Source organism: Hippocampus zosterae, chromosome 1 (genome assembly GCF_025434085.1).
Source record: "Hippocampus zosterae strain Florida chromosome 1, ASM2543408v3, whole genome shotgun sequence".
Lineage (NCBI taxonomy): Eukaryota > Metazoa > Chordata > Actinopteri > Syngnathiformes > Syngnathidae > Hippocampus > Hippocampus zosterae.
The window spans coordinates 29,990,619-30,018,220 of NC_067451.1; the positions used below are offsets into that span (position 1 = coordinate 29,990,619).

Genomic DNA, 27,602 nt, shown 5'->3' on the forward strand with positions numbered 1-27,602 from the left:
AAAATTGTGACAGCCTCCGGCATTTTAATCTGCCCATCACAACAAGTGTATGAAAATAAAGTCTGCTCTCGTTGTATTTACATTCAATTTGGAGCGTATATTACGATTAAGATCCACGCCCCAAACGTTCTCGTCCTGGATTCGCCCCTTTGATGAGGAGGACCTGCATCATACTTCATTCTGCCGCGCGGTTGGGACTTGCTTCTCATTCGATCGCACGTAGCGGACGATGACGACTTCTCTCTCTCGTTTAAGTTCCCACCGGCGTGATGGTTGATGTCGCGGCCCCGCCTCGACGACGCAGCACTGAGCCACCAAGATGCGCACCAGGCGCTCACAACTCGGGAGGAGCTTGGCATCTGCCTGCTGGTTTCTTCCCATTCTCATGTGAAGACACGCTTTTGGGGAGGCGATAGAAAGCGAAAGGTACTCGTATGCTTTTAAACTTTTGAATGACGGCAAGTGGCACGAATCTATCCTTTTCGATTCGAAGCTGGTGTAGGAACTGTTCGGCAGTACTTGTGTCGGCGACAAATGATTTGTGGAAGGTGTGAAAAAAGAAGCCGAAATTAAGAAGGGGTCAATCATGGGTTGTTTTAGTTGTGGATTTGCACCTGTCGCACACGCGTAAGTGGATAGTTTTTGAACTTGTATTATTCACGTGGATGGAATGAAATGACCCGTGAAATGGGATTAATATATGTCTGACGTGGAGTCATTTTAATACAATTGTAATTGTTCGGGGATTTCGCTGCAGCAGGTGTGTTGGACAGATCGGCAGACTGGACATCAAGGCTGAACCGAGGGGGACGTTTTCACACGTTGTCAGTGTTTACGATAAAGTCACGTCGCCTGCAGCTTGCTCGATTTGATATAAACGCATTAAAGGACACACGCAGACTGCTCAAGTTAATGTTACATTTCCCACCTATTTACGATAGTTTACCCCTGCATTATGAGTTTTAATTGAAACAATATAGCCTCAAAATTTGAGACACGCGTGCAAGCGTTAACACAAATGGAAATCGCGACACAGTTTACCTTGCGTATGCAGCCTTATCAAACTGTCAACAAAGCTGCATGCCGTTTCGTTCTCTGAAACAAACCAGATATCCAAAGTGGCTTCATACAACTAAACCGATGAGATTGTACATTGTACCTCATGCGGTGTTCCTTTTGAGAATAGTAAATGGTGTTTTAATCCCCAAAAGCTTTACTGTATTGAGTGAGGGGGGAAATGGTATATCTGAAGGTCTAATGGTGCACTGAAACGACTGTTATCGTCATTAATTGGCCATTCTGTGCATACAAAAATAGCTAATGTCTGTCTAGTCATGGAGGCAGGTGGAATTAAATGCAAGAGGCATGAAGGGCAGCATTTAATGTGTAAAACAATATCTATCATTTATTTGGATGTGTCTGCGCTCAAAGGCTTCAGATTGCTTCATTTGACAGTATTTTGCATCATGAGACAAACAGCAACTTGGAAACAAATAGCATGGGAGATGGTTAGGTGACCCATATTGAAATGAATAGGGATGAGGTTCACTTTCAGTTTGGAGAATTTCAATGAGGAAGGCCACCGAGGATTCAGGACTAAATATTGTCATTCTTTGTTCAGGATGTATGCCTTGATGATTTGACTTGTGTGCTCAATGTGAAGAATTGTGTCATGCTGTATATTTCAGTGAAGTAAAAATGACGGTAATTGGTACGGGGAAAAAAATAAATCTATATACCGGTATATATTCTCGCAGTGACTTCCTTTGCTGTTTTCTGTCTTTGACATAAGCAAGGAGGGCCAGATTCCCTCTGAGGTGTTTGCACAACCTGGAGGAGAAATGCGGCCCTCAGACACGTCGAACGGCACAGGAGAATGGGAGCCTGATGAAATCGGCGTGTGGATTCTGCCCAATGGAAGCATGGATTTAAACCATCATGGTTTCCACACAGACATTACCAAGCACCTCGGGGTGCAGATCACGCTCATCACGGCTTATTCCCTCATCATCCTGCTGGGGCTTCTCGGGAACGCGCTTGTCATCTACATGATCATCCGCTACAGGAATATGCGAACCGTCACTAACTTCTTCATAGCCAACTTGGCGCTGGCAGACTTGCTGGTGGACACTTTGTGCCTACCCTTCACGCTGGTCTACACCCTGCTAGACGAGTGGAAGTTCGGCGCGGTGCTGTGCCACATGGTGCCCTTCGCCCAGGCCCTGAGCGTGCACGTGTCCATCCTGACCCTGACTGTCATCGCACTGGAGCGCTACCGATGCATCGTCTTCTACCTGGGCCAGCGCCTCACGTGGCACTCCAGCTTCCTCATCATGGCTTTCACTTGGACGATGGCGGCGGTCCTGGCGGCACCCTTGGCCATCTTCAGAGAGTACCGATTCGAAGAGATCCCCTCCATTAATCTGCATTTCGCCGTCTGCTCCGAGAAGTGGCCGCATGGGACCAGCAGGGACGGCGTCATCTACAGCCTCTCCATGCTTCTCCTCCAGTACATTATCCCCCTAGGGATCATCAGTTACGCTTATATTTGCATCTGGGTCAAGCTGAAGAATCACATCAGCCCGTCGACTCGCAATGATGCCATCAGGCGCCGCAAAAAGACCACCAAGATGTTGGCGCTGGTGGTGGTGGTGTTTGCCATCTGCTGGCTGCCCTTCCACATATTTCAGCTGGCGAGCGATCTGGACCTGGTGCTCATGTTCAAGGAGTATAAACTGATATACACCGTGTTCCATATTGTGGCCATGTGTTCCACCTTTGCCAACCCGCTCCTCTACGGCTGGATGAATAAAAACTACCGAAATGGGTTCTTAATGGTCTTCCGCTGTGAGGATAAGCCGGATTCTTTCCACCCCGAGGGCTCCTTCAGGACTCGCTCTATGAGGCGGCTGACGGTCAATGGTCGTAACGGCGGACACCCGCCGACTGCCGTATGAGATTCTGAGAGGCATCTCAACATGTTGCTATTCTGCGGCACTTGTGGTACAAAGTAGGGACTGGAGAATCTCTCTCAGTGAATGTTGTCGACTGTTTCAATGTCGAACTGAGCAAAATCATAACGCATGCCGGGGCGTATTTACCCATTTGTTTGAGACACAAATAATCACAAGGCCCTCCATATCCGTGTATGACAAAAAAAAAAAACAACAACATTGTTTATCATAACTAAAAAGTGTCTATTTTCTAAGTTAGACAAAGTCCTTAAAATCTCAAGAATTGTCTAACAAGTGAATCATCTCAATCATCATTTAATATAAAGTAATTCACCATTTCGACCGCTTTAATATTCGCATCTTGGTGAAACTCGTCACTCGTGTCTCTCTCAACTTCGTCTCTATACTGCATCCGCCTCAGCTGACACTGACAATAGTCCGACAACTACTGGCGAAAGAGTCTAGCTCTTGCCATTGCCGGTTTCACACATTCGGTAGTTTTCCTCTCACGTCCGCTCCGCTCATCTAGGACCATAATTCCGTTTCATTTGCCTCACAACAGGCCAACCAGTTTGTTGTCCTGAATCAAGTCAGCACACGCTGTGAGATGATGGAATTCTACTTTATGCAAAGCGAGGGTGGGCACTTGACACGATGATGGATTAAGATATTTTGATGTGTTTCTAAGGATGTGAGTTAAACCTAATCCAATAGTAACGGTTTTAAAACAAAAAAAGCTTTTAAAATCCGCTTTTATGAGATATTTAGGGGTACCCTGGTAATCTCTGGACCCCGGGTAATTGCCTGCCCTTGCCTAACGGTAAGTCCGCTCCTGGCTCACACGTTCTTCATTAGTCTCCAAACTAGTTTCGACTGAATCAACAGCGCCTCTGCTGGTTGCAGCCAAGCAGTGCACTCCATTTTCCTTCAAGATGCAATTATTCAATAACCATGGCCAACACCAAATATTAATTACATATGACTTTATGTAAGCCTAAAAATATTTTGGACACTGATTTCAAGATGTTTACTTTTGCTCTTTGCACATCAGGTTTATCGCATTTAAGATTGACCTTAAATGCTTTGCACCATGCGTTGAAATTTATAGCTGTGAAATTACTGTAGAAAAAAAATCTCCACGTGCGGAGCTAAACCCTTAATTCATAAATACTACTAAAAATATTACTATATTATGTTCTTTGATTATTCAGATGAAAACCTGATTTGATAGAGAATAAACGATGGCAGATTCTGAAAAGGTGCAAAATCATAAAGGAAAGTAAAATCATCTCGAAACGTTTACTTGCATCTCTGATTAAAAAAAGCAAAATGAATGAATGAATGAACGTGTTGACCACTGTAATCGATTCCACACAATTGTCATAATTCCTTGATCAATTAATCGATGAATAGATTGTTACGCCCATCCCTGGTACCAAGGGAACCTTTTGGCCTCATTGATCTGGCCTTGACTTTGCGTCTTGCTTTATGTAAAGCAATTATTTCATTTGTCAATGTTCATAGTGAACCCGCTGCTTTCAAATGAGGCTCACTAGTGTGTTCATTATTTCTGTAATCTACCCAATGTGTTCCTTATTAATGCAAATGACTTGTTGGTAAGTAATGTCCACTTAATTATGAAGTCAGCTGCATTGGTCAAGTAATTTGTCCCTACTTCCTGTTGGAAGAAACTGCTTTCTTGTGATTACAAGGCTAATTTTATTTTTTCAAACACTCGTTACTTTAATTTGCCGACTTTATTGTGGTAGCTTTTACTGCAAATCGAGTGACATTTTAATCTAAGGCATCTACTAAAACTGCTGCTGCTTCTCTGCCTCCACAGGAAGTTAATTATGTTGACCTTACAGAGCTTCAGATCAGATACAACAGCGGGATTCCTTTTAACGGAACATGAGAAACGAGATCATGTGAATGAAGTGCAATGAGGTGACGAGGAGAATGTTGTTCGAGAGGGCCCCTAAAAAGGATTTAAATTAAGAATCGCTCGCTCTCTTTTTTTCCGCCCAGACTCTCCGCTGCGGAACCGCGTGCACTTTGCTGGTTGTGTTTTCGACCCATGAGCTAAACTGGCACTCGGAAAATGTGACAACATGTCAAAACGGAAAACTTCTGCTCACAGCTGTGTCAAGGTACTCAAGAAGTGTGTCGGTAAACATAGTAAGGACAACACCTATAACCTCCATCAAAACAGACAGTCAGAAAAGGGGATTGTTTGTTGAGCTAAACAACTCCATCCATAAACTTCTGGACGGCTTTCTGAACAATTATAACAGCAAATAAAGCAGTCGGAAAAACAAATGGAACTATTGTGCCTTGTATAAGTGTTTTCATTTTCCTGCAGAGAAAATGCTTGTAGCCAGAGTAGGAATAGCTATACACCCACAGGACCGATTTTACGGCTTAGCCTACATATTCCTTTATGTTCCAGAGACTCACATATCGAAGCTGGAGTCTTTGACTTATATCATCTGGGGGGAGGGAGTGGGCATGCCTTGTGCCTTGCATGTTTGTTCCAATGCTTTGAGAAATAATGTCAATGTGCAGAATTAATTAGAGATCTGTTCCCTTGTGGAAAACACATAAAGGTGATTATAATTAAAAGAGATAAACCAAGTAGCCATTTTAGTATGATTTACAGTCACAATGTCCAATGAACCAAAATGCTGCGTTGTGTGTGTGTGCGTGTTTTTTTTCCTCCTGTTGCATAACATTTGTCTCTTGCAGTCCACTGAAAACAATCCTTCATGAGATTTATAATAACTAATTGTGAAGCAATTGTTAATTCGGTGCAAAAACATACCAATTATGATTATTACACTATCCGTCCATCTGTTTTTTATTACGCTTGCCCTCATTAGGGTCAAGGGTGACAATGATTCATACTAATATTCACACCAATTGATAATTTGGAGCAAATGTTGACCAATGACTACTCAGTCATCCTTTAAAGGTGAAGTCAAGTCAAAATTTGTGTTCAAAATATGTTCTTTGTGGCCCCACGAGTGTAAAAACTATTTGGATTAATATTGTGTTTGTGGAAAAATCCACCCATTTTTAATCCATTTTCGGTGGTGGACATTTGTTGGCAATTGAAAATTACATCACAGTTGCTCAGTGTTCTGGTAAAGACCAATCACAGGAAAACTTGCTCATGTCAGATGACAAAACTAAACAAAAAAAAACAGGCTAGGCGTTATTGGTCATTACCTGAAATCTGAGCAACTATGGCTTTGTCCGTATTAATAGACTGGCCACATTTTTGTCCGCATGACGTCACTTAGCAACTCCACTGCATGCGGTATCCAAATTCATAATTAAGCCTGTACAAAATTACCATGTTTTATGCAGTCCACAGAGCCTACATGAGGAGGAGCCTTTGGAGGTGTCGAAGGACCCAGCTTGGAAACCACATGTGGTCGAGCTCCGCCGGAAGTGACGTTATGTGGCTGAAAATGCGGCCTGCGGAGGACGCAGCCTGTGAATTTGGACACAGCCTGTGATTTTGAATCGACAGCCATGGCCGCTCTGAAATGGATAAAGCCAGTCAATTTTGCTGCTTCATTCACATTCTACAAATGTAACATTAATCAGAATACAGTGTGAAGACTAGTGGGGGCTCATAGAACATATTGTCTATCCATCCATCCATTTTCCGATCCGCTTTATCCTCACAAGGGTCGTGGGGCATGCTGGAGCCTATCCCAGCTGTCTTCGAGCAGTTGTGTGGGGGCACAACACCCTGAACCGATTGCCGGCCAACTGCAGGGCACACAGAGACGAACAACCATCCGTGCTCACACTCACACCTAGTGACAATTTAGAATGTTCAATCAGCCTGCCACGCATGTTTTTGGAATGTGGGAGGAAAACCCACGCAGGCACGGGGAGAACAGGCAAATTCTATGACCTCTGCACTATGAAGTCGACGTGTTAACCACTCGACCACTGGGCCGCCCTCGAACATATTGTAAACAACATATTTGACTTGACTTTCCCTTTAATGCCTTATCCTGTTTAGGGCGGTAGGGAGCTGGAACCTGAAGCTGACTAAGGGCTGTATTCTGTAATTCGCGTTTAAGTCTTTTTTTTCTTTTTTTTTTTTGAAACGTGACTGTTTTTCACACTTTCAAGTTTCGCCGATTCTTCAGTCCAAACTTCTGACACACCCACAATGTGTAACCTGGAAACTTGTGCGCAATCACAAAGGAACTGAGTTGAGGAAGACTGAAGGTGGTCTGAATTTCCAGATCGTGGAGTTTTCATGAATTCCAGAGGGATCCACTTGGAAAAATATCACCATGTTAATGTGAAATTAAGTTGCATAGCAGATCCCGAAGTTAAGATAACAATCGGCAGTGACATGCGTGCCTCTCGATATTTACCAAGCTTCTATGAAGGTGCAAGTGTTTTTACGTTCTTTATTGAATAAGTCTAAGAAAGGTAATGTAATCAGAATACTATGCTTATTAATGAACGCATCTTTATACCACACACCGGGCTTGTCATTTAACGGGATTGCATTGAACAAATAAAAACAAATGATTCAAAACCTAGTTTCCCATCACTACCAGGACGATGACTGCAGTAGCTGTTTCCAGACAAATTCCAAGCCATGAGTCAGTCATGAATTAAAAGATCCTTAAGTCTGGGAAAATACACGCTCTCCGCCATACTTTAACAGGAAACACCCTCATTTCAGTGTTATTCTACCCAAGGTGAATACATTCCATGAAGGTGCATAAACCAGTGACACGCTGAAGTGGATGGAAGGACCAACCAAAAAAGTGCACACCCGCGATCCTTTTCTGAGTTAGGCACATGGGAGCATATGCCCCCGAGTGATGAAGATCCATATTGCAGTAGAAAATGGATGGATGTCCATCTCAAAAGACTTGACAACCCTTCTTTTTGGGTAAACCTTTGCTTTTAGAAATAGACAGATGGACCAGGTCATGCATAGACGGAAAACATAAAGTTGAAATAGGTTAAATAGGCAAACTGTTTGTTTTAATAATAATAAATAAATAAAAACATTCTAATGTTTTATTTTATTAAAAAAATGTATATACATATATAATTTCTTCAGATGTAATAAATCAACCGGTCATATAATCCAATTAATGAAAAGAAAAGTTCATTGTATACGTTAATTGTTTTTACTGTTATTAATTAACCATTTGCAGGGGAAATGACTACTGATAATGTGAGTGATTTGGGCACGCCATATGTAAGTAAATAAAGACGTGTTTTTTTCACAAATGCCTTTCAGTCAAACATTGCGTAGAATCCCAAAATGTTACAGTTAATTTAAAAAAATCCTAATCAGTCAAATCGAAAGTAAATAAATACAATTAATTCATATTTTGCTGTCCTGGTATATTTCAAAGCGTACTTTCTTGTTAGTGAATGGGTGAAGTGGATGCATGTTGGGTTGTTACAAAATACTGTACCACCGCAGTCTTTTTCTACCCTCAAGTGGTCTGATGTAGATAACGCAGGTTCACAGTGACCGGATATGACGTCAGGTCGTGACCTTGTATGGTTTACGTGTGGCGTTTGACAGTTTGGGATTTGTCACATGGGTAATTACAACTGGAGTTTAACCATGAAAATACTCGTCTTATGAAGAGTTTTGCCGTACAGGTGAATATTTTCTCCTTTGAAATTATTATTGAGCATTTCCTGAGGATGAGACCGTGCAGAGTTCTCGAGTCGTTCATTCATAATTTTGCTATGCTAGCGCGTGCTAACTTTGTAGAAGAGTGCGGACGTGACACATACACAGCTATGATGTTAAACATATTTTCCATCCATCCATTATCCCAATCGCTTATTTTATTCTAAAACAATTCTCGTGTGGGTAACGAAACGAAACTAGAATGTATTGGCTGTAAGGCGAGTGGACGAAGTATTGTACGGCCATTTACTCTCAAATCGGCCATTGGTTCCTCTTTAATTTTGTTCAACCCACCTTCGGTTTCATCTCCACAGTTTCTTTTCCATACCAAGTGGAGGGAACAATGGTCAAGTATTTCTGCTGCGCAGGTTTGCTGAAAAGTTCCTGGGACCAAGTTTGCGTTGCTTTCTGGCAACGATATCCAAACCCTTACAGGTGAGGTCGAAGTAAAGACCCCAGCTCCATAATGTTTGTTGACCTAACTCTGTTTCCGTAAAATACGCTGAAAATGAGGGCGGCCCGGTAGTCCAGTGGTTAGCACGTTGGCTTCACAGTGCAGAGGTACCGGGTTCGATTCCAGCTCCGGCCTCCCTGTGTGGAGTTTGCATGTTCTCCCCGGGCCTGCGTGGGTTTTCTCCGGGTGCTCCGGTTTCCTCCCACATTCCAAAAATATGCATGGCAGGCTGATTGAACACTCTAAATTGTCCCTAGGTGTGAGTGTGAGCGTGGATGGTTGTTCGTCTCTGTGTGCCCTGCGATTGGCTGGCAACCGATTCAGGGTGTCCCCCGCCTACTGCCCGAAGACAGTTGGGATAGGCTCCAGCACCCCCCGCGACCCTAGTGAGGATCAAGCGGTACGGAAGATGAATGAATGAATGAATGAACGCTGAAAATGAAACGTAAAGGAAATGACAAAACAACTTCGGCTTTCTGATTTATTTCCTTGGAAGAAATTGCTTCAATCCTTCTGATACAAGACAAGCTTTGAACAGCCCCCATTAAACTTTCACTGAAACACAAATATATTTTCTTAACATATGACATGAACATAATATGTGATCCATGATAAACAACATTTCTGATATTCCCCAATTAGGTCAAAATTCATGGCAGGAGTGGTGCATGTCTGTTGCCAGCACTGTCTTTTCTCGTGTGAAGTTGTATATGTGAGGCAGTGAACTCTTTGCAACATGTTGGCAGCTTGGAAACACATATAGTGGTTGTATAAAGTCCACACACCCCAGTTTGAATGAAATAATGAAATGTCAAATGTTATATTTGAGTGAAACTTCTGTCGTGGTCAAGAAATTGTTTAGTGTGGGGTTTTTTTAGTGTTTGTGGAATGAAATGATCAAGAATCAGTACTCTGTTTGGGTATGTCCTCTAATGTAAGTACTTGTATTATTACTTGGCTTGACAAAAGAGGTATCTATGCATTGGTACCATACATCCATAATCCAACTGGAACACACCACACTGCATTGGTTGCCATCCTGCCACTGGTTATCTTGAATGCTTAACCCAAATAGTCTGATGAATGTAGTTGTACTTGTTTGCCTTTCAGTAACCATGTTCTGACTGAAGACATCATTTTCCGAGAGGTGACTCCAGGCAACTGCCTCATTTCCAGACGTCTTTTGACCAAAACAAGCCGCGCTCCGCGCTGGATGGAGCGCTATCTTCCAAAGCACATGGCTAGCTGTGCGTACATCGTGGAGGACTCTGTTGTGGACCCACAGAAAAGATTGATGACCACACTGACGTGGAACATCAGCCACGCTCGTCTCATGGTATGACAGTTTTTAAACTAGTTTTTTTACAGTTTTTATAATTGTTTTTATTTTTACAGATTAATACAGTTAGGCAAAGATAATGGCATTCAAAAAGCCCCACCCCCCAAAAATATTCAATACACATACTTCAGGTCAAAAAGTAATGTAAAACGGTGACATTTTCTGCCTGTAATTCACGTCTTTATTGTTGTAAGCATTAAGGGACCATAACATAAGTTATTTAATTCATTGTGTGTGCATATATATATATATATATATATATATATATGGTGCTGTCAAACGATTAAAATATTTAATCGTGATTAAAAATGCAACTGTCATAATTAACTCATAATAACTCAGAATTAATCGTGATTACTCACACATTTTTTATCATTTCTAAATTTTGTTTTGTATTTTTTTTTTGGTCCTATTTTTTCCGTTCTAATGCTCTCAGCAACATGGAATCATGGATCAGTTTTCTGTGTGCAAAATACAAATAATTACTGAAACAACAATTTTGCTTTTCAATTTTACATGATTTTTCACTTGGAGCAGTTATTCACACAAAATGTCTCACACAATATTAGTGTCAACAACAGTGTAAAAAATATTTTGTCACACAACAGCTGCTTTAACCGCTCTTTTTATGGACTCAAAACGGCAACATAACATTATAAAGTGCACATCTAAGGTAAACTAGGACTCAGCCTATAGTGGATTTAAGCCATGGTTGCCTACTTCGTTTTTCTCAAGTTTGCTTTGAACACAGCAGTCAGGCTCTGTTGATTCTGTTGGTCCTTCTTGCTTGGAAGTCTCTCTACGGTTTTGTGTAGGATTTATTTCGGATGACTACACTTGGTTCGAGGCACAACACTGCAGACGTTTTCTTATTTTCACTGTGGTCGCTACCACTGCACCGCTGAACTCTCGACGTGCCTCAGCACACCGTCACTGTCAGACGAACACAGAAAAGCTCCAACCCCTTTATTGATATGGACACGGAACATGGTAACATTCCACACAAAATAGTTCCAAACAAGTAACAATCGTGTCAGTGGCATACATCGTACTCAACAGGCTACCTGCTCTTTATTCACCAGAGGCTCATCAACCTACCGTATTTTCACGACTATAAGGCGCCATTAAAAGTCATAAATTTTCTCCAAAATGGACAGGACACCTTAAAATGTGGAGCGTCTAGTGTATGTGCCGAGTTTCAAAGCACGACTGAGAGCACTTCTGGCCGACACGCTGTTTATACTGAGAAAAGGCGGACGTGAGTGACGACAGGCATGCGGAAGTCCGCCAATGAGTGAAGGGTGGGCGTGTAAGAGGATGCTAAAGGCACGCCCCTAGCAGGTACCAGTAGCGTGAGTACATTGTAAAATGGCTAAATAAAGTACAACCGAACTCAGTTTTGCTTCCGTTGCCTTTTAAAAAATGTGTTTTTAGTCCGTATGTCTTAGCTGCTACCGTATGCTTTAAGCTAACATACCTGGTATGTTTTAGCATGCATGCAAGCTACCGTATGCTTCAAGCTAACGGGTTTTTAGCATGCGTGCATGCATGTCGTATGTTTAACGTGTCGTATGTTTTACCATGCCTGGCTGCGCCCAATAATACAGTGCGCTTTGTGTATGTGTCAAGTACGGAAATAGCACCCCTTACTGAGACTGCGCCAATACGGTGCGCCGAATGGTCGTGAAAATACGGTAGTCTCTTATTTCTCTCCCGAAACAGTGTCTTCTCTCGCTTGGTGTACCTTAGCCTTCTCCGCTACGTACAATTTCTGTACATAGCTTGTAATGGAGGCTCTCACAGGCAATCCGTAGTGGTCGTTCGATGCAATGCGAATGATTTCAGCTTGAGTCGAGCTGTGGACAATGTTGACAGGCTTGCATACAGTAGCCATACATTTAGCTGTGGCTTCAGCAAATTTGTTCTACGTCGTGTTATCCATTTTCTTCGCTTTAAAATTATCCATAGCTGTCTGTCTTAGACGAGGGGGTGGAGTACTCACATCAGCTGTGTGCTTGGCCATTAAGTGGTATTTCAGACTCGACGTGCTATGACGATAGCTCAGTTTACGACTGCAAAACATCCAGGTAACTTTGGTCTTGTCCGTGGAACCATCTGGCAACTTTGTAAAAGTAAACTTTCCATTTGTAAACTCTTTAAGTATCCGTTTTCGGTGTCTCACGCTGCCGTGGCTGGCAAAACAGACATGGGCGTGGACCTGTGCAGCGCGCTTGTTGTTTTGTTTCCGGTTTATTTATCGAGCAACGTAACATCCGCTGTGACGTGTTGCTGCATTAATCTCGCGATAAAATTTGTTATCACGTTAAAAGTGATGTAAATTAATGCCGATAACGCGCTAAACTGACAGCATATATATAAAATCCTCATCTCACCCCTCGGGTGGTGTCCGTCCCTCATTCAGCTCGGGTCCTCTACCAGAGGCCAGGAAGCTTGAGGGTTCTGCGCAGTTTCCTTGCTGTTCCCAGCACTGCACATTTCTGGACTGAGATGTCCGATGTTGTTCCCGGGATCTGTTGCAACCACTCATTTAGTTTGGGGGTCACTGCCCCGAGTGCTCCGACCACCACAGGCACGACTGTCACCTTTACCTTCCAGGCTCTCTCCAGCTCCTCTCTGAGCCCTTGGTATTTCTCGAGTTTCTCATGTTCCTTCTTCCTGATGTTTCCATCACTTGGGACCGCTACATCCACTACAACGGCTTTCCTCTGCCCTTTATCTATGATCACGATATCTGGTTGGTTCGCCATTACCATCTTGTCAGTCTGGATCTGGAAGTACCACAGGATAGCCTGTCTTGGTGATTACTTGGCTTAGGGGGTTCAGTCCTATGCAGAACAGCAGTGGGGAGAGTGCATCACCTTGGTATATGCCACATTTGATGGACACTTGGGTAAGTGGCTTGCCATTGGCTTCAAGTGTGGTTTTCCACATCCTCATCGAGTTCGCAACGAAGGCTCTTAGGGTCCTGTTCACCTTATACAACTCCAAGCATTCAGTGATCCATGTATGTGGCATCGAGTCATAGGCTTTCTTGTAATCAATCCAAGCTGTGCACAGGTTGGTACGTCGGGACCTGCAGTCTTGTGCGACTGTTCTGTCAACCAGGAGCTGATGTTTGGCTCCTCTGGTATCTCTACCAATGCCCTTCTGCGCTTTGTTCATGTATTGATCCATGTGTCCACTTATCTTAGCCGCAATGATGCCTGACATGAGCTTCCATGTTGTGGAGAGACAGGTTATTGGCCGATAGTTGGATGGGACTGCACCCTTCGAGGGATCCTTCATGATCAGGATCGTTCGCCCTTTGGTTAGCCATTCTGGGTGAGTCCCATCCCTCAGCAGCTGGTTCATTTGTACTGCTAGGCGCTCATGGAGTGCTGTGAGTCTCTTTAGCCAGTAGGTGTGGACCATGTCCGGGCCTGGTGCTGTCCAGTTCTTCATATCTGAGACTCTTTCCTGTATGTCTGCCACTGTTATGGTAACTGAGTTCTGTTCAGGGAGGTTGCTGTGCTCCTCTCTCAGGGTCACCAGCCATTGTGCACTGCTGTTATGTGCAACCTCCTTCTCCCATATGCCTTTCCAGTACCTTTCAGTTTCCAGTCTTGGTGGGTCAGCTCTGTTGTTAGGACCCTGCCACTGAGCATACACTTTCGCAGGTTGTGTTGCGAACAGCCTGTTTATTCGTCTGGCCTCATTCTCTTTCGTGTACCGCTTTAGGCGACTGGACAAAGCTTGGAGCCTTTGTTTGGCAGTTTCGAGTGCTTCAGGTATGGTCATCTGGATGTACCTCTCGGGTATCGGCCTTTTCATCACACCTCTCTGGGCCTCCGTCAATTGACTCACATCTTTCCGGGCCGCCTTGATCTTAGCCTCCAACCGTCTTTTCCATGGTGGGTAACGTATCTCATGGCTTCCATGGTTGCTCTTATAGCCCAGAGTCTCCAGGATCACTGATGCTGAAGCGTATATCAGCTCATTGGTTTCTGTGATCGTTACGGTAGGGATCGCCCTCAGTGCTGCATTCACACTTTCTATGAGACTTTCAGATGGTACTTCACATAGCCGTTGTAATCGGTTTCTAGGTTGCCCAGCTTTCATTCTCGCCATGATCTTAGCTTTCAGGTCAGTTGCTGCCTCGCTCAGTATTTCATTCATTGGGGCTGGCCACCCAATCTCATCATCTGCATTCATTGGGGCTTGCCTCCCAATCTCTTGTATGACCTCCTCCTCTGATCTGGCAGCCTGGGGCCCTTCACCATGGAACCTGCGTTGTACCTCATCAATCTCAAGTTGTGACAGCAGTTGCCGTTTGTGGATGTTGGAACACTGAGCTACTAGTTGTTTTGTGGTCAACCGTGACTGTGGGTTTCGAAGTAACCATTTAGCCCACATTCTCTGCATGTAACCCCTCTGACTAGGGTTGCTTGAGTAGTAGCATTCCAACAGAGCCATGTTATCGCAGCTCGCCCATCTCCGCTTTGTTCCAGTAGCCCATTTTTCATCAAGGTGCTCTGGTCCCCCAGCACCTGACGCAGAGCCGTCTGTGCCGGCATGTCATTCGTTTTATTGTCTCTCATCATTGTATGAGGTAGGCATTAGCGTGAAGGATCTTGCCCAAGGACCCACACTGTGTTATGTGCTCATTTTTTTTTTGCCCCAAGCGGGATTCGAACCACCATCTCCCGTATGCCAAACCGATGCCTTTCCGATGCCTTACCAACTGAGCTATCCAGCCGCTATATATATATATATATAAGTGTGTATATATATATATATATATATACACATACACACTAAGGGTGTGGAAAATAATCGATGCGCACGTGCGCGATCCGAGTGCATCGGCTCATTCACTGGGTACGACGCGATTGACGGGTGAAATCGCGATTCATCACGATGCATTAATGGGTATCGGTAAAATCCGATTCAAGCGCCGTTTTATTCATGTTAAACATCACATATCTGCCCTTTCCTAGGCGTAATGAATGCACCATCATTGCTTTGCGTTTTGTGTTGAATACAGACGGTAGCCGTACGTCACATACAGTCCAGTACACAACAAGCGAAACATTATGGAAGTTAGCGCAAGCAGCAGCAAGGAAACTACTATATTTATTGCAGCCACAACATTAAAATATTATGTTTGGAAATACTACGGCTTCGAAAAGAAAGATGGAAAGCTTGATAAAACCTCCGTAATTTGCAAGGAATGTCGCACTAATAAGCCATACAACGGCAGCACCACAAATATGCAGACCCACTTAAAACGATGGCACCAGATCACCGACAAGTTTCCCTCCCGCTCCCCCGCTTCCCCGCCCAGTTCCTCGTCGGACACCGGAGAAACTCTTGGTAAACCAGGTCAGGATCAGAAAAAAATTGCCTCTTATTTTGGGAGTCCCCTTGCAACTCACTGTGACCGCGCAATGGCTATAACTAAGGCCACTGCTTATTTCATATGCAAAGACCTCCAGCCTTAGCGTGGTGGACAACGAGGGTTTCAGACAGCTCGTGCACGTTTTGGAACCCAGATTTGCACTTACAGTGGATGGGTGGACATCTTGCGCTATAGATTCATATATATACAGTATATATATATATATATATATATAATTATTATATTTCATATAAGACACTCAGTGAGAATAGTCTGTTTGTGTTTACACTATAGCAACAGCTGTGAGTCTCAGGTGCCAAATTGTTTACATTTTCTTTGCACAAAACCCAATTGTGAAAGGGCTTAAATAAGTTGTCTTACAAGTTCTACTGTTTATAAGGAATAAAGTGGTATCCTTTTTGTAATACCATACTGAATTCCATCTTTTTAAAAGCTTTTTTTCTTTGCTCATTTGCATCATGTTTAATTGCACAATATCGCAACAAATTGCATTGTATCGGATCGCATTGATTTGAACTTGATGTGTATCGAATTGTATCACATCGTGACGACGGTGAAACGTATCGCATCGTATCGCCAGAAAATTCCATGTATCGTTTAAGTATCGCATCGCTGTCAGTGGATCGAGATGTGTATCGAATCGTCCTCAGTGCTGAGATTCACATCCCAATTATATATACACACACACACTTTTTTTAAATTAGCCAATTAATCGGTGATCAGAATTTGCCACATATCGGAAACAGTAAAGCTGCCCCCCAAAAATCCATATTGGTCGGGCCCTATTTGTATGATAAGCATTGTCTTGCAACCAGACATACGGTGATCAGTATTTGCACAAATATAAAACAAAACTTTTTCTTTCAGTTGGCATTATGTGGTGATGTGTGTCGATTTTGAGGGGAAAAAAGTGTCATACAATGACTAACAGCAAAATATGTCAAAGCTTTTCGGATGCATTTCATGACAAATAAGGGTATTTTTTTTATCACATGGAGGACACAGCCACGAGTTGTCAGAAATTACTGCAGCTACTGTAAATTAGCCTCTTGGCAGGTTTCCTGACCAGTTTTCTTCATCAGCTTTGTTTCCTGATTTTTTTTTTATGCCTACTGTAAATGACCTCATGTTGTCCATGCATGTCCCTCTTTGCCACCAGTCTGTGAAAGAGCGTTGCGAATACAGAATTAACCCTGAGAATAGCACCTGGACGGAGATACATAGAGAGGCTTGGATCTCTTCCAATGTGTATGGACTCTCGAGGGCTGTTCAGGTCAGTGAGCACACCATACCAAGCAACACACAAGAGAACAAGTTATAATAATTGACTCTAGCACATCGTGTGATGGTGTATGCCAAGAATTGAAAGACTAAAATGAAACCGTCTGCGTTTAATTCATTGTTTACTTGTCTCTTTGCAGGAATTCGGTCTTGCAAGGTTTAAGAAGAGTGTTACCAAGACCATGAAGGGTTTTGAATACGTGCTGGCCAAAATGCAAGGTATAACGGCCAGTTAATGAGCAGCTCCACCTCCTTGATTGTGATTCATTGAGGAAAGATGAAGAGAAAATACGTTCACAAAACACACTTTGTGCAGCACGCTTCAGTGAAGTGGTATTATTAGAGCTGAAGTCAAAATGTATTATGTGGAGTCCTCTTGATCACTTGCCTGTCAGTGACCGCATTGTTTTATCAGAGAGTGCATGTCCAACATTTGCACAAAGCTTGAGTTGTGTAACGGTGCTCCAAAGTGGGGCATTGTGATAAGAGGGATTGAAGTTGTCCTTGTTTAGTAAATATTTTAGTAAACCTACTTACGGGTGCATCTCAGTAAACTAAAATGCCACCGAAAAGTTCATTTCAGCATTTTAATTTTAAAAGTGAAACTCATTTGACGGATCCATTCAACATAAAAAAAACTACCTTGAAGAAGGTTGTTTTTTTCTTAATTTCTTAAGTCATTTTGGTTTTCTGTATTTTATTTATTTTTCACTTATCGTATTTTCACGACCATTCGGCGCACCCTATGGTTGGGCAGAGTCTCATTAATGGGTGATATTTCTGTATTTTACACATGGACAAAACGCACTGTATTATTGGGCGCAGTTTTATAGTGGTAAAACATACGACAGCGTAAACATACGGCATGCGCGCACGCTAAAAACATGTTAGCTTGAAGCATACGGTAGTATGCCAAGACATACAGATACAAGCTAAAAACACTTTTTTAAAAAGGTAACGGAAGCAAAACTGAGTTCCGTTGTATTTTATTTAGCCATCGTATAATGTAGTCACGTTTTTCAATCAATCATCACCCAGAAATCCATCAAAGTCCTCATCGTCTGTATCAGAATTGAACAATTGTGCAAGTACCGGTAATCCATCAAAAACGCCGTGTTCCCTCTCGTTGTCAGAGTCACTCTCATTGCCATGTGGCTCCACAGAAATGATGCCGGCTTTGCCAAAAACGCGAAGAACAGTGCAAGCAGACACGTTCGTCCAAGCAGCCACAATCCATTTGCAAATTGTGGCGTAACTCGCCCAGCGCTGACTCTCGCGATTTGTAAAGTTGTGTTTGCCATCGATCATCCATTGTTCCCATGCCGTTCGCAACTTTACTTTGAACGCCCGGTTGATGCCGATGTCCAGCGGTTGGAGTTCTTTAGTCAAGCCTGCGGGAATAACGGCAAGCTCAGAGTTCATTTGCTTGACTTGGTTTTTCACCGCTGCTGTGAGATGGGCACGCATGCCAAAAGCATAACCGATGGCTTGAAGTTTGAACTGAGCTTCGTTGGCGTGTCTCTTTGTCGAATTTATTTTCGGGGGTTCTTGGAAACCAAAACCGAAGTTGTTTTGCAACAATGCACATCGCCACACTCTATACAGGTGTTGTTGGTACCTGCTTGCCTTTAGCGTCCACTTACACGCCCACCCTTCACCATTGGCGGACTTCTGCCCCGCATGCCTGTCCTCTCTCACGTCTGCCTTCTCTCTCTCTCTCCATATATGTATATATACACGCCCTCCCTTCACTGATTGGCCGACTTCTTTGCCCCATGCCTGTCCACAGTCACTTCCGCCTTTTCTCTATATAAACAGCGTGTCGGTTGTCGGTCAGGTTTTGGAACTCAGCGCATACACAAGACGCTCCGTATCATAAGGCGTCCTGTCCATTTTGGAGAAAATGTAAGACTTTTAATGGCGCCTTACAGTCGTGAAAATACGGTAGCTAAGCCAGGGCCGCCACTCCCAATGCGCAGATAACACACAGTCCATCGGGCACCAATTTGGAACATCATCAACTGTGGACATCATTCGTGAACGCTCCGACATGCACTTGACCTGCACTTGTCATTCACATATCCGTCAGCATAAATGTATGTTTTGAGTTACTGGGGATGTTTATTCCCAATTGGGACGTAAATTATGTTTGCTTTTGATCTGTCTGTGCAGCCCAGTATCACTTGGTATAGCTGCAGGCCGGTGTTTGGTGACCACTGATGTACAATATGAAAGTGTTCCCAGAAGAAGGAAAAAAAACAGAATGCAAAATGCTTACATTCAACTGACGGAAAAATGTCATTTGTCGACTGAAATGGGGTCGTCATAGGTGCCCCCAATATGTTTGCGGCCCCCAGAAAGGTATCCCATTTTCTCCCCTGATTGACACTCCTCGGTGTGGGCACAGACCACCTTTCCAGTTGTAGCTGACCCACATGTTCCCAATGACAAATACAACGATATGGTGAATAACATTCCACCAATCGGGAAGGCCCTCCAGTCTTCCCCAGATCAAAGCCCCTGGTAAAGCTGATTGGAACTGATTAATGATGTACATTCTCTATTCTGAATTGTTTGTTGTGCAGGTGAAACACCGTCAAGGAGTTTGGCAGAAGCGGCAACAGAGCGTGCGAGAGAGACAGCTCTGGCAGCGAAAGAGAAAGCTAAAGGCTTGGCCTCACAGGCTCAGAAGAAGCAATATGTGTGATGATTCCTTTACCTCGGATATTGGGGACACTTTTCTTTAAACCTCTTCAGTGCAGGAATGCATTTTGTGAAAACTAACTCATATGACTGTATGCCTCTGTGAGGAAACAACCTGCTGAAGTGCGAGAGGACAACGTGAAAGCCGCAGCAGAGCCTCTTCCAGCCAACTCGCACCTGCGTCACTCATCCTGATCATGTTCCCCTACATGCCGGCTCACAGGCTGTCATGTGACAGAAAACTGTTCCTCTCGCCTTCATGCAACCATCGTGTTTGCGTTTACTCTTATGCAGCTTGCCTTCGTCAACATTTCAGAATTCACTGTTTAATGCAGATTTATCAATTGGATTTTTACCTTGTTTGCCCCTTTTTTTTAACTGATTAAATTAGCTGAACAATAGATTCATTCTGCAAAACACTGATTGTAACAGTGGCTTAGTAATATAAAATTGAGCACTCAAAAGGAAAATTGTCCATAAAACTACAAATGAAGACTACAATGTGCTCAGAAAAATCAATAGAATATGCTCGTGACATTAAATGGACACCAAGTTTTACCCATGTGTTGTTTTGTGTTGAATAAATAAAGCCAGACTCTTAAATATAGAAAATATTTATTCATAAAAAGCTTACACCATTACAAATCATTGCTACATGATATTACTGGGCGGAGGGAGTCTGAATGCATACATAAAACAGCAGTAAAAAGGTAATAAGGCATTTTGCATATCCAAAAGGTGAGGACGAAATGTGCCTTCAGTTATTAAATACAGAGCAAAATAATACATGTAGTACAGCAAAATCATTACCTAAAGTTGTTAAGAGTGATCAAGAAGAACCATGGCTGTGCAAGAATTGATTTTCATCCACCAGGCATCAAAACTCTCACACGTCATAACAGAACTAGAGTGTGCAAATACACCAAATGAATCTCAGGCACAGTCACATAATTGTGCAACAATGACCACTAAATCATTCTGTTGCCTGTGTTTTCACTTCCGATATACTCGCAACTCTTAGAAGACAAGACAAGTGCAATACGAGGATGCTTATGTGCAACAAAAGAAAACGTGAAACGACAGTCAATAAAACATAGCAAAGATTAATGTTCAAGTGCAGGCCACACGTGGCCTTACTGAGATATATTGTAATGCTTAGCTTGATTTAAAATAAAGATGGGAAATCGATTTTAAGGCTGAAGTCAGTGTCGGCATAGTGAAGCCAAGAAAAATCTCACTTACTTGTGTGGAGGATTTTTTTTTCTCCCTACAATGAATGTGTCTTTGTGGCATTGGATATGTTTGACAGAGCCATCCGAGCCCAGTGATGTAAACTGCTCTTCAGTGCAAACAGACGCAGCTCATTCATAACCGAAATCATGATTACGCTTGTGGTGTAACATTCAAACAAGATTGATAAACTGCCTCTGTTTTTAAAAAAAAAGGGGGTTGTTCACTTGTGCAGTATCATTGTCCTCACCTAGCTCATTTTTGGAATGTTCACTCCCCCTCCTCTCCACCATGATGACGATGAGAATGATAGTAGCTGCTGTCATAGCCAGGCTTTGTCCATAGTGGAGTAACAGTGATCGACAGCGCTGCATTCAATGTAAGGCTCTTCAGAGTCCATGCAGTCGAACACGATGCTCTCCACGTCCACCTCGACATCCTCTGAAAGGAGCAAAAACGGAAGTCGGCAAACAAGAAGGAAATCAGATGCATCAACCATACATCCATTTTCGATACCTTCGATTCCCACCTTTGTAACCTTTGTAAGAGATCATCAGGCGTGCCATGGAAATTATACAAACGGTGTGCGTGTGTATATTATACCTGTATTTACATATATTTTTTGCGGTGGGGGTGAGAGATTTTTTTACTGCATTCAATGAAAATAGTGTTGACTCAAGCCCATTCAAAACCCCTTTGTATAGTACCTTACAAAGTCTGTTCGTTCCAGAACTGTCCAGTTTCATCACAGTGCCAGTAAATGGTGCTAGGGTGCCATCAACAGACAGAGACGAGTCATGTTTCTGGCTTATACTGCTCTCTGGTCATAAATTAATTTACCGGAGACTAAAGGCTGAGCCAATGTGGCAACCATGCTGGTAGGGGCGAACGTCCCATCACACGTAATACAAGTTAAAAAGCATGGATGTTAACTTGGCTACACCATAGGCACGCAGCTCAAAAGCAGCATGTTGGATCTACCTATTCATATCTATAGCCGTTGTTGACTGAGGTTAGGGATATTTGGCTTTTGGGTGAAAATGTATTCAAACCTTTACAGGTCACTTAATGTGACGTTCTCTAAGCTTACGAATGCTCATGTCCAACTGTTAAATGTTTCGGTACTTTTTGCACAAGTTGCTGTTCTCTTATGAGGAGCTGAGCAGCAAAATTCACAACAGGTGTTTGGTCTTGGTCATCCTCATCATGCTGTTCACGTTTTGACATCATGAGACCAAGACGACACCTAACAATGGATCAACAGTACTTCATCATTGTGATGCTTCAAACAGGACGTTCTCAGATGCAAGTGGCCACTGAGCAATTGGCCACATAGTGTCACATAGAGTATCACATAGTGTCGTCAGCAGGTTGCAACAGAGATATCAAAAGACTCACAGAAAGATGTTAATTGGATGTTCTTTGGCCACATCCCATGCTGATGACTCCATGTTGAACAATGCTCTGAGAAACCGGATGATGAATGCCACTCAACTCCAGACATGTTTAAGGGAGGTGAGAGGCACTCAAGTGTCAGGTCAGACCATTCGAAACCATTTACATCAGACGTCAAGGAGAGCGCTATGCATCAGCCACTGTTGTCACCAGATGAGCTTTTTGTGGTGGCGGTGTTATAATGCGTCAAGTGTGTCCAGTCGGTACATAACTGCTCTACACTTTGTGAATGGTACAGTGACAATTCCATACTACCTAAATAACATTATTCATCCAGTGATTGTGCCCCTACATGATTGTATCTGGCCCGTGGTGTTCATATATCAGATTGTTGATGGACAACAATGTTGCAACTCATCAAGGTCGCATCGCCAGGGAATGGCGGTTGGAGACTGGTGTACCTCAAATGGAAAGGCCTGCACTTTCTCCTCTTGAAAACCTGGGGGGTCAGCCGAGTTGTCATGTAGAGGCTCGAAACTGCATTTCAGAAGGTCAATGATCTGAGGGCTGCCCTGACTCAGCAGACATTAGGTCGACTTGTGAACAGCATGAGACGTCGTCGTCAAGGTGCAACTGATGCTCAAGGGCACATGACGAGTTATTGAGACCATTTTTTGTTGTTGTAGTGTACCCGCCATCATTGTTAACTTTTGTTTCCATTAATTGTTTGAGAAATCACGAGTGCATCCTTCTACATAAATGCCCTACTTTCATGTGATATCACTGTAGCGTGACGTTTTTACATTTTCCATTAAATTCACCTGAAAGCCAAATATCCCTGACCTTTTGGTGAGTAGTGTATATGGTGTTAGTAGTGCCCCGAAATACTGTTCACCTCTCGGATGGCGATGCACACTTACGGTTGCATCTAATACAATTCCATATAAAATTTATTGCATGACTTTGCAAAACGCAAATGGCGTGGGCCATTATCGCAAAGGCGATATTTTTTCTATATCTTGTGCAGCCCAAACGGACGGCTTTTAGGGACGATGCCTTCCCCCAATTAGCTTGTTTAATCGAGGTTCCACTGTTTGTGCCAAATTGTGGTTGGTTGGCGTGCCACAGGTTATTCATTTATTTCTTACATTAGATGCCTTGGATAAATAAAGGCTATGCTGATGTCAGACTTCATGAATGGAGCCAGATTTTGAACCGACAGATGTGTCCCAGACAAATGAAGTGACTCTTTGCCGATTTTGAATTATCTGCGTGACATACTCAATGACTGGTCGTGGGGCAAATGGGACGCTTCACGACGACCACAAAAAAAGTGTGGAAAATGACAATGCGGTGTACAATATTTAAAAAGTGACGTGAACTAAAGAGGAAATATTGAAAAGCATATGTCGCATTCCAACTCATGCTACGTTTGCTAACTGTAAAAAGCTAGTAGTGAACTAGTAAACGTGGTGTCATGAAACAAATTCAATTCTTTTGGAGAGTAGAGAGTCCATACCGCCCTCTCCCCACCATCCAGGAACCCAAAGGCTCATCTTTTTCTTTCTTCCTTTCTGAACATAAAAACAATGCACATGCACATCATGCCTCCGTCGACATGACTATGACATGCTTCCCATGGACTGAATCTTGACAGGAGCGATTGCGGGCGGGGTCTGATCGGTTGAAGTGTGTGACGTCTCATCCGGCCGAAGACAGAGTGATATATATCTGGTAGTCTGTCCGAGCGACCGTCGTGAATGACAAAAATAGTCTTGTTGTAAATTAAAATAACAAAAGGTATTGATTTTCACTTCTGCAGCCTTTGTTTCAGCCCATAGTGGGCAAAATATGTGTGGTTGAAATCTTAATGGTTATTGCAGAGAGATAAAACTCACCTCTGTCTGAGTCCGACCTCTCAGATGACATGGTGGAGCCCTGGCTGTCATTCCTCATGCGCTCAGCACTTCGCTGCAGCTGCTCAAGACGCACCTGAAGCTCCCTCTGCTCCCAGCGCAGACGGCCCTTCAACTGCTCTGCACGCTCATCCTGCTCCTGCAGCTTCTGTCATGAAAAATGCACAAGGTCAGTGGAGATGTGAGCAGAATTAAGGGACAACTGTGAAGGCCAACTTCAGAAGGGAAGTCATTTGTCTCTGACAACTGAAATGGACGAGAGCGTGTTCTGCCTTAAAAATGATCATGTTTATTTTTGATAAACACTATAAGATGTATTCATTTAATGCGTTTACAATATGGTTGTAGTTTGCGGAGGTGGATGGACAACTTTCACTGTGTCGCACCAATATTCTAACTCTCTCACATGTAGTTAAAAACATAAAACTGAAATATTATAAAACACTGTCAACGTGCAGAAAAAATCCCCCAAAAATGTAGCATGAAAATTTGAGCATTTTGAAAAATTTAAAGCACGCATGGGAAGTCCAACCTCAAAGACCCACCATACACGACATTATGACCACTTCCACAAAATAAAGACATCCAACCAAGCCGAAAGACACTGTAGTTTTGCCACGCTTCTTGCCTGAAATCTAATTTCATTAAGGTGGGGGGGGGGGAACAAAAAAAAACAACAGTTGTCATTAGTTTAGCCTTAGATTATAATTTATTGTTTGTGTGGTTATCACTTTCTTACCTTGATGTGCAGCTGGGCTCGCCTAAGCAGGTTGAGTGTGGTGTTCCTCATCGAGTCCGATGACAGAGGAACTTGCTTCTTGAGCTGCTCTAGGCACTGCCTCAGTTGTGCTCGTCTACAAAGCAAAGCAACAATATGTATGACTGCAAGTCATTCAAATGTGGCTCATTTTTCCAAACACAAGCACATTAGTCACCTGTTTTTCTCTAGCTCGTTGTGCACGGACCTGCATTTGTAGCGTGAAAAAGGAATGTTAATTAAAACAAACGACAGTCATGAGTGCCACACTATACCTGAACAAGCACACCACACCCTCTTGTCAGCTGTGTGAGTTACATAATGCATTCACCTATTGCCACAAGCAGATAGCTTCTTGCTCTTCTGTTTGCTTCTCTTATCAGACTGAGTCAAACTAGGAGGCAGAAGTGAAGCATAGCCATGTTCCGCCTCTGAAAAAAAAAATATCACAAATACATCAAACTCACTCCATTCTACTGCCACCCATCTCCTAAACTGCTGACGAGAGTAAAGGAGCCTTCAAAAAGCCTCCGACTATGATTCTACTGCGAAACATCTATCCGTCCATTTTCCAATCCGCTGATCCTCACGGGTCGCGCACGTGCATGTTGATATGGACTTTTTTAGGCTGGTGCCAATATTTTACATTTATGTTTGATTTATGTTGCACTTTTTTTTATCAAATCATAGGCGGTATGAAAAATATTTTAGAACGAGGAAAGAATACGTAAACATGGTAACATGCAAACTCCACAAAGGAAGGCCGAGATTCGAACCACAAACCTCAAGACTGATGAAAACGTGTTAGCCAAAGTGCACTCCGCAGACGTATTTTTCCGACCATCATAGATGTGATACAACCAACAATTAATTGCATTTCAAAACCAATGTATTTTATCGTCCTTAATAGACGAAAAAACATTAAGCACCGAGCCTGCCATCGGCATCAGCTGTGTTTGATTTTGGCGCCATCACCCGCCCCAAAATGTCCACTGTCGTAAAGGCTAACATTGGAAATCGCTCACGTCAAAATGGCCTGAAACGCGAACAAAACACTGTCAATGAATTAAACAGCACCAAACATTTCATTGGACCTGATCATTCGCCGTTAAAATCGCGGAAAGCCGCACGGCTTCATTTTGAAAGTGGAGAAGATTGGCGCCTTTTAGTACAATGATGTGAGTGATATGTAGGTCACTGAGTCAAATGGAGAGCTCGTCCAAAATAGCTGATCGTGCATATCGATCAATTCGCATGCTATTTCTCGTCTCATTGCTTCCAATGTATGTTTGCACGCTAGAGTTGCACTCGCTTAGCAGTTCGTTTTGTTGTTTTGACGATAAGCAACTTTGCCGCGTATGCTGACGTTTGTTGTGCATAAATAGACACTTACCTCGCTCTCTCCTCTCCAAAAATTCAGCAGCACGAAGAAGCACCTGGATGTTGCAAATGGACCCTTCCATTCTGTTTTTTGTTGTTGTTGTTCAAAATAACACGCTAAATTAGTCAGCAGCCAAGAACGGGTGAAACACTTGCAGTCTGAGTGTGCAACGTCCTCAATCCAGTGACTGAGCCCCACAGTCGTGTTGCCTTCAAGGTTCATTCTAAACTCGGAAATCTTATATTTTATAAACAAAAAATACCCGTATTGGTTAAATATTTTTCACAAATAACTACATAAATGATACTTGTTAGCTTTTTGTACTTAATTTGCACACGCATTTGCCTATTTCCTAAGGTTTCAGTGAAAAAAGACGCGTTTGTCCTCTTCGGTGACAATTAAGTCCAGTGTGCACTCAACCACTGCTTACCAGAATAAATTATATTTTTGGAATCGATATCTTAAATACAGCACTTCAGGACAATAATTTATAGAAAATTCAATTTCATGGTGTGGTTTTTCTGTCAAAGTAGGCGATTGCACGATTTTTGCAATGTCTTGAATGCATTCAGAGACAACGAAAACTTCATTGTCGCGCCCACTCCATCGCCCTCCCCTTTTAAATACTGAGCTACAACGTTATTATTGTTGTTATTATATTAATAACACCGTGTGACAGCATATTGTTTTCCCTTGTGTATATTATATTATTAATGGCACTGTGAGTCTGTGTACACTATCAAACTCACACACAAACAGTGGTTCTAAATACAATGAGCGGACCACTTACGTGAATGTTAACAGCCATTATTTTCGGCTTCATTTGTAGTTTTTTATGTGTGTTGTTTTTTTTAATCAAACACGTAAACGTTGTTTACATGTTGAATAAAGTAGGGTTGAACGCGCACCAGTTTTCAACGCAGTCTTTTCCCCCCTCAAAGTCAATTGTGTGCGTTTAAATATTGCCATTAACGTCTTGAATTAATTAAATATATAAATTCTACGGAGTGCCTTAAACTAAAACTTCGAACGAAATAAAAGTTGATTGTGTAATATCTAATTTATCAGGAACGCC

The 27,602-nt window shown here is 42.8% G+C and overlaps 3 protein-coding genes across 8 annotated transcripts; 2 read left to right on the forward strand and 1 right to left on the reverse strand.

Annotated features, from left to right (window-relative positions):
* On the forward strand, positions 1-5,591 carry npy7r (neuropeptide Y receptor Y7). 6 transcript variants are annotated; one of them, XR_007963982.1, is made up of 4 exons: positions 1-426; positions 1,797-3,010; positions 4,798-4,901; positions 4,983-5,591. XR_007963982.1 is itself a non-coding variant. In XM_052074977.1 (2 exons), the coding sequence occupies exons 1-2, from the start codon at positions 587-589 to the stop codon at positions 2,955-2,957; spliced, it is 1,206 nt and encodes a 401-aa protein (XP_051930937.1). In that variant the 5' UTR covers positions 285-586; the 3' UTR covers positions 2,958-5,591. The 6 variants fall into 6 exon arrangements, 3 of the variants coding, with proteins under 3 accessions (XP_051930937.1, XP_051930955.1, XP_051930946.1); XR_007963980.1 differs by having other exon boundaries at positions 1,797-4,901; XR_007963981.1 differs by having other exon boundaries at positions 4,798-5,591.
* A 2,880-nt stretch (positions 5,592-8,471) lies between these two features.
* On the forward strand, positions 8,472-20,406 carry prelid1a (PRELI domain containing 1a). Its single transcript, XM_052076474.1, has 6 exons — positions 8,472-8,618; positions 8,967-9,087; positions 10,217-10,442; positions 17,024-17,137; positions 17,286-17,364; positions 19,731-20,406. Exons 2-6 carry the CDS (start codon positions 8,996-8,998, stop codon positions 19,850-19,852), a joined length of 633 nt encoding a protein of 210 aa, XP_051932434.1. The 5' UTR covers positions 8,472-8,618; positions 8,967-8,995; the 3' UTR covers positions 19,853-20,406.
* Positions 20,407-20,446: 40 nt separating this feature from the next.
* On the reverse strand, positions 20,447-26,738 carry mxd3 (MAX dimerization protein 3). Its single transcript, XM_052076529.1, has 6 exons — positions 26,540-26,738; positions 25,478-25,577; positions 25,325-25,354; positions 25,129-25,243; positions 24,372-24,537; positions 20,447-21,519 (listed from the first exon to the last, which is right to left on the reverse strand). The coding sequence occupies exons 1-6, from the start codon at positions 26,607-26,609 to the stop codon at positions 21,401-21,403; spliced, it is 600 nt and encodes a 199-aa protein (XP_051932489.1). The 5' UTR covers positions 26,610-26,738; the 3' UTR covers positions 20,447-21,400.
* Between the last annotated feature and the right edge of the window lie 864 nt (positions 26,739-27,602).